Raw genomic sequence first — 14,746 nt, 5'->3', positions numbered from 1 at the left:
TTTTAAAGTATGAGTATGATTAGTACATGCAAAGAATATGGGTAGGAAGTGTATTTGAGATTGTGCAAACAGTATAGATAATTGAGGATGTATATCGTTCAAGGTATTATGACTAGTCTAGGGGCGTTAGAGTTTAGGGTGGTTAAGGGGACTTAGAGTAGGGGGTGGGGTTTGGATATAGGGAGATTTGAGGTAAGGCTGTCTATGCCAGACCAGAGAAGGCCTTTGTATAGTATGTTAGGTCATCTGTAATCTAGAGAAGAATTTTTGATGGGAAGGGGAAGATGATATCTGACTTGGATTTTAGAAAGATAACTTGGTTCACTTTGAAGGAAGTATTGGAGAAGGGAAATTGTGGAGGCGAGACCAATTTGAAGGTTATTTCAGCAGTCTTGGTTAGAGATTTTGAGGACCTGAACTTCTTAGGATAAAATCAGTGAAAATGAAAACAGGATAAATTTGAGAAATGTTGGAAAGGTAGAATCAGAAGTTTTTGGCTATCTAATTTTATATAGCCAAACACAGGAGAACTGCTTTTGGATAGTTTAACATGTCTTAAGACTATTGGGAGTTTTTAATGAACCTTGATGTATTTTGGTTGTCTGAATATGTTTGTCAAGGATTTTTAATTAAATGTTGACTAGATAAAGGAATGTTTATAAATGACTACAAATATCTTTGAAACCCCTATTTTGTTTTTTCCTCCCGAATCCTAATCCTTTCCCTTCCCTCAGAAGTTAATTATCATTTGGAATTTTGTGCCTATCATTACCCTTACAGTTTTATCATATATGTGTAGGTGCACAAACTATATAAATGTAACCATGTTTCTTTTCTTCTTTCTTACTTCGGTATTTTTAGTTGTTTTTAGCAGGTAGGGTTCATCATAATTGCAGAAATGGAAGGCCTGAAAAAATATATTTATAATATATATCTATATGTACATATAAATATTTTGGATAAATAAACTTACAGAATTGTAGTTCTTAAAAATAGTAGCAATTCATAATCTTCATGTAGTTCCTTACTATTTATAATGTATTTTCCTTTTATCTTTATCTTTTTTGTTTTTTGTTTTGTTTTGTTTTTTACTTCATCTCCTCCCCTTTGCGCTATTGGCATTCATTTTACTTCCACATATATTAAGACCCCAACAATACATTATTATTTTTAGTTTGAATAGTCAATTGGCTTTTTAAAGTTTTACTTTTTAAATTATCATACAGTGAAATTGACTTTCTTTATACAGTCCTATGAACTTTAACACATGCAAAAATTTGTATAGCCTCTGTTACAATCAGAATACAGATCATTTCCATACCCCAAAAAACTCCTGGTACTTCCTATTCCTTTATAAGTCACACCCTTTCCTCATTGCAACTCCTGGTAACCACTGATTTCTTCTTCATCACTATAATTTTGTCTTTTTTAAAAAAAATTTGTCTTTTTTGAGAATGTCCTATGAATGGGCTTATAGTTAATATAACCTGTTGGGGCTAGCATTTTTTAGCCTTTGAGGTTCTTCTAACTTGTTGTCTGTATGCATAGTTTGATCCTTTTTATTGCTGAATAGTATACCACTGTATGGATGTACCACAGTTTTATCTGATGATCCTTAAAGGACATCTGGGTTATTTCCAGTTTGGGCGATTATAAAAAGAGCTATTATCAACATTCGTGTACAGGTTTTATGTGAACATAAATTTTCATTTCTCTTGAGTAAACACCCAGAAGTGGAATTGTTTAATCATATGGTAAGTAATATTTAACTTTATAAGAAACTGTAAAACCCTTTTCCAGAGGGGTTATACAATTTTGCATTTCCACCAGCAATGTGTAAGAGTTCTGGTTGCTCACATCCCAACCAGTTTCGGTATTATCAGTACTTTTTATTTTAGCCGTACAGATAAGTATGTAATGGTATCTTATGGCCTTAATTTTCATTTCTGTAATGATAAATGATGTTGAACATCTATTCTTTTTTTGTTGAAATAACTGCTCAAGATTTTGCCCATTTTTAATTGACTTGTTTCCTTCCTGAGTTTTGAGAATTCTTTATATATTTTGAATACTAGTCCTTTGTCAGATATGTGATTTGCAAATATTTTTTTCCTAGTCTTTAGCATGTCTTTTTTTCTTAATTAACATATAATGTATTATTTGTTTCAGGGGTACAGGTCTGTGATTCATCAGTCTTACACAATTCACAGTGCTCACCATAGCACATACCCTCCCCAGTGTCCATTACCAGCCACCCCATCCCTCCCACCCCCTCCACTCCAGCAACCCTCAGTTTGTTCCTGAGATTAAGAGCCTCTTATGGTTTGTCTCCCTCTCTGGTTTCGTCTTGTTTCATTTTTCCCTCCCTTCCCCTATGATCCTGTCTTGTTTCTCAAATTCCTCGTATCAGTGAGATCATATGATACTTATCTTTCTCTGATTGACTTATTTCGCTTAGCATAATACCCTCTACTTCCATCCATGTCATTGCAAATGACAAGATTTCATTTTTTTGATGGCTACATAGTATTCCATTGTATATATATATACACCACATCTTCTTTATCCATTCATCTGTTGATGGACATCTAGGCTCTTTCCATAGTTTGGCTATTGTGGACATTTTTAGCATGTCTTTTTATTCTAGGTTGAAAACTTTTAAATTTTGATGAAGTCTATTATCAGTTTTTTTCTTTATAGTTCATGCTTTTGCTTTCATATTTAAAAGCTCTAACCTAAGCTTAAATTACAAGATTTTCTCTTATGTTTTCTTTTAAATGTTTCATGGTTTTAGGTTTTTTGCTTAGGTCTTTGATCCATTTTTAGTTTATTTTTTTGCCTAGGGCAAATGGTGTTTTAGTACCATTTGTTGAATGACTAGCCTTCCACCATTGGATCTGTCAAAAATTACTTGGTCATCTTTGTGTGTGTTGGTTTGTGGACGTTTTTCTATTCTATTAATCTTGTATGTTTTTCCATTCACCAATATCACAGTCATGAATACTGCAGCTTTATACTAAGGTGTTCTTTGCCTTTACATATAAATTTGTAGAATTAGGTTTTCTTTATCTACAAAAAGTCCTGGAATTTTGATTGACATTGGGTTAAATCCATAAATCAATTTGGGGAAGAATGGACATTTCTTACTGTGTTGAATCTTTTGATCCATGTCTTCATTTATTTAGGTCTTTGACTTCTTTCATTAGCTTTCTATAATTTTCAGCATCATGTACATATTTTATTATATTTATACTAATTTTAATTTTTTATTGTAAGTGAACTGCTTTTTGAATTTTGGTTTCCATTTGTACATTATTGGTATATAGGAATGTGATTGTGTGTGTTGAGAGAGAGGGAGAGAGAACATGCACATCTCTATGCTGACCTGTGACCTTGCTAAACTCATTTATTCTAGGTTTTATTTTTTTAGATTGATACAAGCAGCAATATAGACATAAACATGTCTTCTAGTTTGAAATCCAGTCTCTTTCTATTAAACCAAGTTTCTACACTACTATGTCAAGACATTTAATACTTATCTTAAGTGTATGTCTGGAAATAACTGATTGCTTATTGTCTTCCTTAGTAACCTGAAGAGAAAGTAGAAATTACTCTTGTATTCTAACAATTTTAATGATTTGTAGAACTGTGTGATAAACTTTTATTAGATTCTAACAACATTTTATTATAAGAGTATGTATGCACACACAGATGTATAAATAAATAGGATAAAATAGAAAATGTTATAAGAAAAAAGGTCTCAAATTTAGGGAGAAGTATTTTTTTAATTACTTTTTTCCATCAACATCTCCTCTCTTTTTTTTTAAGATTTTATTTGCGAGAGAGAGAGCAAGAGAGCGTGCACGCACAAGTGGGGTGGGGGGTGGCGGGAGAGGAGAGGCAGAGGGAGAAGCAGACTCCCGGCTGAGCAGGGAGCCTGATAAGGGGCTTGATCCCAGGACTCTGGGATCATGACCTGAGCCGAAGGCAGACACTTAACTGACCGAGCTACCCAGGCACCCCTCAACATCTCCTCTCTTATCACTGTTGATATGTTCACTTTTTTTTCCTTTTCCCACAATCTATCTAAACTAGTCTTTTTTTTTTTTTTTTTTTAACCTTTTAGTTATTTCAAGTACCATTGGAAGAGGAAGGACAACGTGGTGGGCCTATCCTTGCACCAGAAGAGATTAAGACTATTTTTGGTAGTATCCCTGATATCTTTGATGTGCACACAAAGATAAAGGTAAATTTTATATGTTAGGTTGGTAGTAATTCTTTTTGGATTATGTTTATATAATGCTTTTTTCAGGTACTGTTGATTGGCTAAATGAGTTTTGTACCTAAAACTTATTCCCTTATTTATTCCTTTGAATCATTTATGTCCCTTTGCTACAGTGCCTTATTAATATTTGTTGTTTGCCTGTTTTTTATTTTATTTTTTTTTTATTAATCCTGAAAATAAGGAATTAAGCCTTCTCCTGTCTTTTCTATAGAGACATGTGGTTGCTAGTGCTAATTTTCTTATTTTCTTACTGTTCCTCTCAGGTTGTATGTTTTGTTTTGCTTTGGATTGTTTGAAAAACTGAAGCTGAAAGAGACTTAGAGACATTTTGTTCATTTCTCTATTTCTGGTCAGATAAATACAAAAACCATATAAGACAATGCTATCTTTTTAATGATTTTTCCTTTGATGAAGGGTTTGTGATTTACAGGTATTAGTCTCTCATAGTTAAGTGATTTTGGGGCAGGTTTACCTGAACTCTTAAAAGTTGTTAAGCTTTATTTCCTCTTATTTTTCCTATGAGATGCTTGAGTAAACTGATCAGTTTTCTCCTCAGAACATCTCGTATTAATGTTTAGTCCGTATTCCAATAAAAAGATCAATCTGAATTATAGAATGTTTTCAAACAAGTACATTAAGTTACTTTTGATTTTACTGCACATCATAAACAAAAATATAAACGATCTATAAGTTAATAAAAATGCAATTTACCAAACATATTTTGCACTTTATCAAAATCCACAATCATATTTCAGTTATTTCTAGATCTAAAGGGAACTCTGAAGGAATCTTTATTTTCTTAAAACGCTAACAAAGTTTCAGCCTAGTTTATCCTTGTTTCCAGTTAGGTTTCTGAATACTTGAAAAGTATTCTTGGTATATTTTTTCTTTCATAGGAAACACTGAGAGGCATAAAGGTAGAGTGGGAAGGCAAGTAGGTTTTCAGCTTGATGTTCTACCGCTAATTTGTGAATCAGTTTGAATATATGTCAGTCATTTAGCTGGTCTGGGTGTGCAAGTACTCTTCTAATATAAAATGTTATACTTGTTATGTGTACAGGATCATAATCTCAATTGAGAAAATCATGTTCTCTGATTCACTGGAGCTTTGGAAGTGATTGTCACTCTTTAGTTTTCTCATGTGTAACATAATTCTTTAAGCTTTTTCTAGAAAGTAGTATTAACAATATTTCTACTACTAGTTTTTTTAGCTGATTTCAGGTTTGTCACACATTTAAAAATTTCAGAGCATGTGGGGCTCCGGGGTGGCTCAGTCGGTGAAGCATCCGACTCAGTTTTGGCTCAGGTCATGATCTCGGGGTCATGAGATCGAGTCCCACATTAGGCTCCATGATCAGAGCAGAGTCTGCTTGAGATTCTCTGGCTCTCCCTCTGCTCCTCCCTTCCCCTCACTGCTTGCATAATCTCCCTCTCTCTCTAAAATAAATAAATAAAATCTTAAAAAAAAAAAAAGTTTTCAAAGCCTGTGTTCTTTTATCACGAAACCAATACATGTTGTCAAACATTTGTAAAATCAAGAGTAAAGAAGAATAGAAAATACCCATAATTTGGGACGCCTAGGTGGCTCAGTCAGTTAAGTGTCTGCCTTCGGCTCAGGTCATGATCCCAGGGTCCTGGGATTGAGTCCTGTATCGGGCTTCTTGCTCAGCGGGGAGCCTGCTTCTCCCTCTGCCTCTGCTGCTTCTCCTGCTTGTGCTCTCTCTGACAAATAAATAAATAAATAAATCTTAAAAAAAAAAAAAGAAAGAAAAGAAAATACCCATAATCTCATCACCCAAATTAAAAAAATTTTTGTATTTTCTTATTTTTTTATACATAGCAGTTTTTTGTTTTTTGGCTTTTTTAAGATTTTTTTTTTTTTTTAAAGATTTTATTCATTTGAGACACAGAGATAGCATGAGCAGGGGGAGAGGCAGAGGCAGAGGGAGAAGCAGGCTCCCCGCTTAGCCAGGAGCCAGATGTGGGGCTCGATCCCAGGACCCTGGGATCATGACCTGAGCCGAAGGCAGACGCTTAACCATCTGAGCCACCCAGGCGCCCCAAGATTTTATTTTTTAAGTAATCTGTACACCCAACGAGCTCGAGATCAAGAGTTGCACGCTCCATTGACTGAGCCAGCCAGGTGCCCCTCATTGTGGCCTTGATATACATTTCCTTAATGGTAAATGATGTTGAGCATCTTTTCACATGCTTATTAGTCATTTTTATATTTGGTAAAATGTGTGTTTAGTTCTGTCACTCACTTTTTGACTGGCTTGTTTGTCATCTTACTGAGTTGCAAGTATTCTCTATAAATGCTAGATACAAGTCCTTTGTTAGCTATGTGTTTTGTACGTATTTTCTCTCAGTCTATTGTTGGTTGTCTTTTCATTTTTTTAATGGTGTCTTTTGAAATACCGAAGTTTTTAATTTTGATGAAGTCCAGTTTATCCATTTTTTCTTTTATGTACTATGATTTTGCTTTCATATCTAAGAAATTTTGCCTAACTTAAGGTTTTAAAGATTATGTTTTCTTCTAAAAGTTGTATTGTTTTAGCTCTATAGTTAGGTCTGTAATCCATTTTGAATTAATTTTTGGGTAAAGTGAGGGTTCATCTTTTTGCATGTGGATATCCAATCTATTTTAAAAATTATATTAATACATTTAAAACAATAATAACTCATTATGTGGGTAGCATATAATCTTTATGGAGAATAACTAATTTCCAAAGCAGAAATAGTGAGAAGAGTGACACTGTTTTACATTTTTTCTGTCTGGTTTAAGAGAAGACTTTCTCATATCTGCTTCTGAATTCAGTCTGTTGCAGTATCTCACACATCATGTAGCCTGTGGGAAACTCTACTGTATGATTTGAGAGAGTTAGAGTGGAAAAATCAAATAGAGCTTTAGTATTGTAATGAAAATAGTTTTAATCTCATGAATCCCACTAAAAAGATGTCCTGGGGGGCCTGTCGCTGACACTTGGAGAACTTTTGGTTATAAGAGCTTATTGATTAATTTCTACTTTAAAGTCACTTTTAGGATTTCAATTAGGGAATGTATCATTTCTTGGCATCTCATTTTATCATCTGATTTGTGTTTTATTATCTTATAATGCTTTTACATGTCTTAATTTTTTATAAATATTTCATATTTTAGGATGATGATAGAAAAGTTTTATAGATCAGGAATATGCAAACTATAGTTGATGGACCAAATCCAGTCAGTTTTGGACTTTCATAGTTTTGCTTGTTTTGGTAAAGAAAGGTTTATTGAAACACAGCCACATTCAGTTGCTTATGAATTGTCTGGCTGCTTCCACAGTACAAGGACTTGTATTTGTACTTGTAACAGAAACCATATGGTCTGCAAGGTTTAAAATATTTACCGTCTGGCCCTTTAAGTAAAATTTGCTGACCTGTTAGAGATTACAGTTTCAAATAGCTGATGTTAAATAAGATGCTTTAGCAGCAAGATCGAAAGTAGTTTTCTGTAATTAATAATGACAATCAGCTTTATAGTTAATAGGAAAAGATGTTGAGCTGTCATATCAATTTGGAAAGTTAGGCTTAGTCTTACTGACTTGATACTCTTTATATTTTCTTAATTATTTTTCAAAGGATATTTTCCTTCTAGTCAAAAAGTTAATTCCTTGTTAAGGAGAAAGAATGTGTTATATTAATTGTTTTGCACATCAAATTAAGATACTTTGTAAGGTGCTTCTTTCAGATATTTCAAAAATATTGAAAGATGTTTAAGGGACTGTCAAGTTCAAGCTTATATGTTTCAATTTGTGCTCTTTTAGGATGATCTTGAAGACCTTATTGTTAATTGGGATGAGAGCAAAAGCATTGGTGACATCTTTCTTAAATATGTAAGTATTTTATTTCTTTTTTAAGATTTCAGGCTAAAGCATCATCTCATTAAGTACTTGCAGGGAATGACAGTTACTTGTTTAAATGTGAGAGCTTTCAAAACTTTGACATAGTTGTGTTTGTAAAATTATTGGAAGTGTTCTTCTGAAACATATTTGCTATATATAAGTTAACACTTTCTTGAAACCCCAAGGTCATTGTTAGGAGCACTAATTGTCATACTGTGCTGTAATCATTTTATATATATCAAGTTATTTGCCCGTCACAGATTGATTTTTTTTTTTTTTTAAGATTTTATTTATTTATTTGACAGAGAGATAGAGAGCACAAGTAGGCAGAGGGAGAGGGAGAAGCAGGCTCTCCACTGAGCAGGGAGCCAGACGCGGGGCTCGATCCCAGGACCCCAGGATCATGACCTGAGCTGAAGGCAGCCACTTAACCGACTGAGCCACTCAGGCACCCCCACAGATTGATTCTTTAAAAAAATTTTCTGTAATTGAGGTTTTTTTCTTTATAGTTGATACCATTTTTTTGCTGTCATTGTGTTTCCTCTGCATAAAAGCTTCTAATGAACTTTTTTTTTTTTTTTACTAGGGTAGGAACCACATAACTTAATTTTATCAAATAAAGTAAATTCATTTTGAAAGAGGTGCTGTGAATAGGGTTTATAAGTGTCTATCAGTCTCTTTGAATATAATTTATAGGTTTCAATTCCTTGAGTTCTGGCACATACACTTTTCTGAAACCTTCTAACTTCCATCCTTACCATGTAGTCTTACATGTTTTTTTTCTGGTTGGTTGAGAATTCCAAATATGCAGATTATTGTCACATATCTTTTTCTCTTCTTTTTTTTGGTCACATCTTTTTTTTTTTTTTTTTTAGTTTCAGAGGTAGAATTTAGTGATTTGTCAGTTGCGTACAACATCCAGTGCTCATTACTTCAAGTGTCCTTTTTTTTTTTTTTAATATTTATTTTTTTTTTTTTTAGAGAGAGAGAGAGAGAGCATGAGAGGGGGGAAGGGCAGAGGGAGAAGCAGACTCCCCGCCGAGCAGGGAGCCCGATGTGGGACTCGATCCTGGGACTCCAGGATCATGAGCTGAGCCGAAGGCAGTCGCTTAACCAACTGAGCCACCCAGGCGCCTTCAAGTGTCCTTCTTAATGCCCATTACCCAGTTACCCTATCCTCCCACGCCCTCCCCTCCAGCAACCCTCAGTTTGTTTCCTAGAGTTAAGAGTCTCTTATGGTTTGCCTCCCTCTCTGTTTTCATCTCATTTTATTTTTTCTTCCCTTCCCCTATGTTGATCTGTTTTGTTTCTTAAATTCCACGTGTGAGTGAAATCATTTGGTATCTTTCCCTGATTGACTCTTCCACTTAGCATAATACCATATTGTGGTTCCATCCATGTCGTTGCAAATGGCAAGATTTCATTCTTTTTGATAGCTGAGTAATATTTCATTGTATGTATGTGTGTGTACCACATCTTCTTTATACATTCATCCCTCAATGGACATCTGGGCTCTTTCCATATTTTGGCTATTGTGTCACATATCTTTTTGATACCTGTTAGTCTCCTCAGTTAGCCAAGACATTTTCCCTTTTTTTGTTGTTGCGTTTTTGGGTAATATAATTGATCTTTTAAATGGTGGTTTGGATTCGTCAATAAATAATAGCGTGTTCTTGGGTACTAATTACTATATTCTGAACTTACAGAAGTTTTTAAACTTTGTCATGTTTATGTCAATACAATAAGCATTAGTATACTTTCGATTCTGAGTCTTTGCTTTTCAAGTTTTAGGCTATATGTACCAGTTGATGCATTTTGGTTAGCAATTAACTCATTAATGAGAAATTCATAAAATTTCTATATTTAACTTGAGAAGAAACTTATTTTAAATTTCTCTTTTACATCCAGTATGTCGGATTTTGACTATTTATTATTTGGCTTTAAATTTCATTATCTAAGGGTAACATGTATAACAAATTAATGTGTTTTTTCTTCTTCTTCCTAGTCAAAAGATTTGGTAAAAACCTACCCTCCCTTTGTAAACTTCTTTGAAATGAGCAAGGAAACAATTATTAAATGTGAAAAACAGAAACCAAGATTTCATGCTTTTCTGAAGGTAACATGCGTTTCTTTCAAATAAAAAATCTGAGGATAATTTCTGAGGGAGTTCATTTAAATTATGCTTTTAGTAAAAATCTATCCATGTAAGAATACCTTAATGTTTAACCTGTTAACTTTAGCCAGACCTGAGAGTGGCAGTGATATTAGGCTTCAGAAGATTTAGATAGCAGAGGCCATGAGGGAGCTGAGTGAGTGAAAATGTTGTCTGTAGGTACTCATATTTTTTAAAGTTATACATGTTTTAGTTCTCAAACATTTGTCAGTGTGATTTGGTTTTGCCTTTAAGGAAATTTTTTTTTTCTTTACCAGTGCTTTATTTTGTTTACTCAATGGTATCAGCATACTTAATACCTCAAAAACTGTTTTTTCTTGTGAATGGTGTAGACTCAGGAGAAACTTAAGATGGAATTTATAGGAGTGTGCAGAGAAACTCACTTTGTGTTTAAGATGCTAATCCTTGAGTGGCCAGGAGGTCATTTCAGGTCCTGGAAGATTATTCAACCACAGTAATCTTCCAGAGAACAACTGCCACCCCATCTCTTCTATTAGTTCTTTTCAGGGCACTAGTGATAAGGTGTACTCTAATAAATGTAAGGCGTTTAATCTTTGCAGAAAACCTTTTTTATTGTTAAATTAATTCCTTTCAGATAAACCAAGCTAAACCAGAATGTGGACGGCAAAGCCTTGTTGAACTTCTCATTCGACCGGTACAGAGGTTACCCAGTGTTGCGTTACTTTTAAATGGTACTTGTCTGATCTGTTTTCAGACTACTTTGGATGTTTTTTTATGGAATTGTTTTGCTCTAAAAATTTTGAAATTCTTTTCATTTTCATAGTTTTCTTAGATTTCAGCATTAAAGTTTATGTCTTACATAGAAAATACCTTTATGGATAATCTTAAAATCACAGGTACTACAATAATTAAGTCTCCTAAAATGCTTTATTTGTTATCGTATCAATTACATTGACTGTTATTTTAGTTTTTGTTTCTCTACCAAAAGCCTTACATTTATTTCATGGTGTGTCATTAAGTCAAAATCAATTTATATCCATGTAAACAAAATTCACCCACAAAAATCACAAGATGAGAGATGATTCATGTCTCAAGTTAGTTAGTCCTTCTCTGAATCTTTATAAAATCTGTATACTTGGTCTAATGCTTACTTTCTTTCTTAGATTGTGCAGAACATTCTTGAAGCCTGAATCCATTTATTCTGGAGCTTAAAGAGAGTTAATTTTATTTTTTTACAGTTAATTTTTATGAATAAATTTTGCCTCTAGCAGAAGAAAAGCATATGTATATGCCTTTACATTTAGCTGACTGAAGTAGTGAATATTTTTAGAACAGGGTCAGTTTTTATATTTTTTAAAATTAAGTATGAAAACTAAATTACAGACAGGAATAAGTCTGTAATAAAGCATTTTGTTCCCCAAACCTTAAGCACATTATTATGGATAGCAGCAGATAAAGAGGCTAATTTTGTGACTGTTTAATCTATTTTTCTCTTTAAAATATTTTGGGTAATGTATGAGTTGTAGTAATTTAAAAAATTGATCATTTTTGTTGTTTTTAAGGTCATCTAATGTAGGTTAGAATAGCTAGTTTATAAGATGATTTCCCCCATCTTTAAAAGCTGTCCTGTTTTTTTTAGATTATAAGGAGACTGCATGAACAAAGTGTGATTTAACTTTATAAAGCTTTTTTTTGGATTATTTACTTCATTATTTTTTATTAAGTATATTTAGAAATCCATCAAATAGTTTCTAAGCCTTTCTCTTATGAGATCGGGTGGGCATGGTACTAGGGAACCATCAGATGGAACATGGCATAGGGAGCTTAACCTCTATAGGAGTCAAAGTGTCAGCGTGTCATGAACTTCTAAGTTAAACAAAACCTGCTTTCAAGGTTACCAAATGCTCTCTGTTATTGAGCCATGGGCCCCCACATGAAATACAACATATAATGACTTCTCAGCTAATTGAGGATTGTGTGTTTTCATTCAGCACTGTGGAGAGAGCCTGAGGAACCTAAGTGTCCCCAAGCTTTACTAAAAGGGAATTGAGATAGCAGTGTAAGAAAATCTGTACATATTCTGAGAATTTAGTCAATAAAAGTGTGGAAACCTTAACAAATGTGTAAGAAGAGAGCTCCTAAGAGAACATGGAAAAACTTTTTTTGAAGTAAAGCTTAGATAATATCTTTAAAAAATTAATCAGTCTATATCAAAATGGACAACATTTTATTTTATTTTTTTTAAAGATTTTATTTATTTATTTGAGAGAGAGAGAGAGAGAGCATGAGCAGGGGGAGAGGCAGAGGGAGAGGGATAAGCAGACAGGTCGCCGCTGAGCTCCCTGACGTGGGGTGCTATCCCAGGACCCTGAGATCATGACCAGAACCGAAGTCAGACACTTAACCAACTGAGCCACCCAGGTGCTCCAAGATGGACAGTATTTTGAAGTCAGATAAAAAAACTACTTTTTTTTTTTTTTACTACTGTTTTTCTAATCATGGGAAAAAACCATTTTATCATAACAGATCTTAAGAAGCATACAGCTGAAGAAAATCCTGACAAAAGCACTCTAGAAAAAGCTATTGGATCACTAAAGGAAGTAATGACGTAAGTGCATTATTTCAATTTCTTATTGTTTTCTAGATTAAAATTGAAGTGTAGAACAATTAGAATCATAAATGAAGAAAAAATATCAATAGCAAATTTTTATAAAGTGTTATCTAAATTATTTTTCTAATAATGTAGTTACACATTAAAATGAGAGAAGTATTGTAAGAATACATTGATTAATCAAAAACATTTATTTCTTAAGGTATTAAACTATTATGCATAGAAAGTAACATTGATTGAGAAATTTGGTGATGTTATAAATGTACTTCTGGACATGTTCTTCATATACCTCCAGGCATAGCATGTTCTTGTCTTCATTTAAACTCCTCAAATGTAACTCAGAAAGTTGACTGTGGTGAAATAAAAAGAAAAGATTTATAATACTTCTTTCACTTTTAGTTTTGACTTTTTGTTTCTTACCTTGAATTTAATGGAGTATAAATTGATAGGGTTGGTTGGAAATGTATTAAAGTATAAACTCTGTGGAATTGACTTGGGTGATTGATTGTTAAACTTAGGCTAATTACTGTAGGTCTAACTTGGAGATGTAGCTCTAATCAGAAATGATCTTTTTTTAATTTAAATTCAATTAATATATAGTGTATTAGTTTCAGAGGTAGAGTTCAGTGATTCATCAGTCTTATATAGTATAACACCCAGTGCTCATTACATCACATGCCCTCCTTAATGCCCAGTTACCCCCCACCTCCCTCCCCTCCAGCAACCCTTAGTTTGTTTCCTATGATTAAGAGTCTCTTATGGTTTGCCTCCCTCTCTATTTTCATCTCATTTTAGTTTTTCTCTCCCTTCCCTCCCCTGTGCTCTATTTTGTTTCTTAAATTCCACATATGAGTGAAATCATATGATAATTGTCTTTCTCTGATTGACTTATTTCACTTAGCATAATACCCTCTAATTCCATCCACGTCATTGCAAATGGCAAGATTTCATTTTTTTGATGGCTGAGTAATATTCCATTGTGTGTGTGTGTGTGTGTGTGTGTGTGTGTGTGTGTGTGTGTACCACATCTTTTTAGGGGTCATGAGTTCAAGCCCCACGTTGGGTATAGAGATTATTTAAAAATAAATAAGTAAATAAACTTAAATGATCTTTCTTTTATTTATTTATTTTTATTTTTTACATTTTAATTTTTTTTAAAAGATTTTATTTATTCATTTGAGATAGAGTGAGTGAGAGCACAAGCAGGGGGAACAACAAAGGGAGAGGAAGAAGCAGGCTCCCCACCGAGCAGGGAGCCGGATGTGGGGCTCCATCCCAGGATCATGACCTGAGCCAAAGGCAGATGCTTAACCGACTGAGCCACCCAGGCACCCCAGAAATGATCTTTCTTGATTATTATAATCAGAAATGAAAACTGTTGCTATTGTTTTGCCTCATGGAGGGTGAGGGCACTTTAACTCTTTGGACTTTATGTCATCAACATGTTTAATAGATCTAGTTAAATGATTTCTGAGATTTCCTGAGGTGCTTCTATATGAAACAGAGTTTCTTAAAATACTTAGCTCTAGAGAGAGGGTCCAGCAGTAGAATAATGTTCAAATTAGCGAATAACAGCTTCTGTTTTTGCTTATGTATATTTTATATGTCGATCAGCCAGGCTTCATGCTTTTGCTTTGTTATTTTAGGGCCAGGATAATAGTTTTTTTCAACACTTCATGGTTTAACATACTCTGCACATAATTTACCTTGATCCTTTCAGCAAACTATGAAGTAGACAGTCAGTGTTAACTTAATCTTCACAAAAGAGAAAGCTGAAAGGTTATTACTTGCCCAATTTACTTGTTTGGTGTGTAGAGTACTTTACCAGTATT

General features: G+C 33.7%; 1 protein-coding gene across 1 annotated transcript in view; it reads left to right on the top strand.

Annotated features, from left to right (window-relative positions):
- The window catches only part of ECT2 (epithelial cell transforming 2), a 60,474-nt gene that overhangs the window by 19,926 nt on the left and 25,802 nt on the right, over window positions 1-14,746 (top strand). The window contains 5 exon segments of the mRNA XM_032407197.1: window positions 4,127-4,246; window positions 8,092-8,160; window positions 10,175-10,285; window positions 10,938-11,034; window positions 12,830-12,911. Of these exon segments, the coding sequence (XP_032263088.1) occupies window positions 4,127-4,246; window positions 8,092-8,160; window positions 10,175-10,285; window positions 10,938-11,034; window positions 12,830-12,911 (479 nt within the window).

The sequence above is a fragment of the Phoca vitulina genome, unplaced genomic scaffold (assembly GCF_004348235.1).
Source record: "Phoca vitulina isolate PV1807 unplaced genomic scaffold, GSC_HSeal_1.0 scaffold8, whole genome shotgun sequence".
Lineage (NCBI taxonomy): Eukaryota > Metazoa > Chordata > Mammalia > Carnivora > Phocidae > Phoca > Phoca vitulina.
The sequence above is the reverse complement of the archived record's forward strand: the minus strand, read 5'-3'. Positions and strand labels throughout refer to the sequence as shown.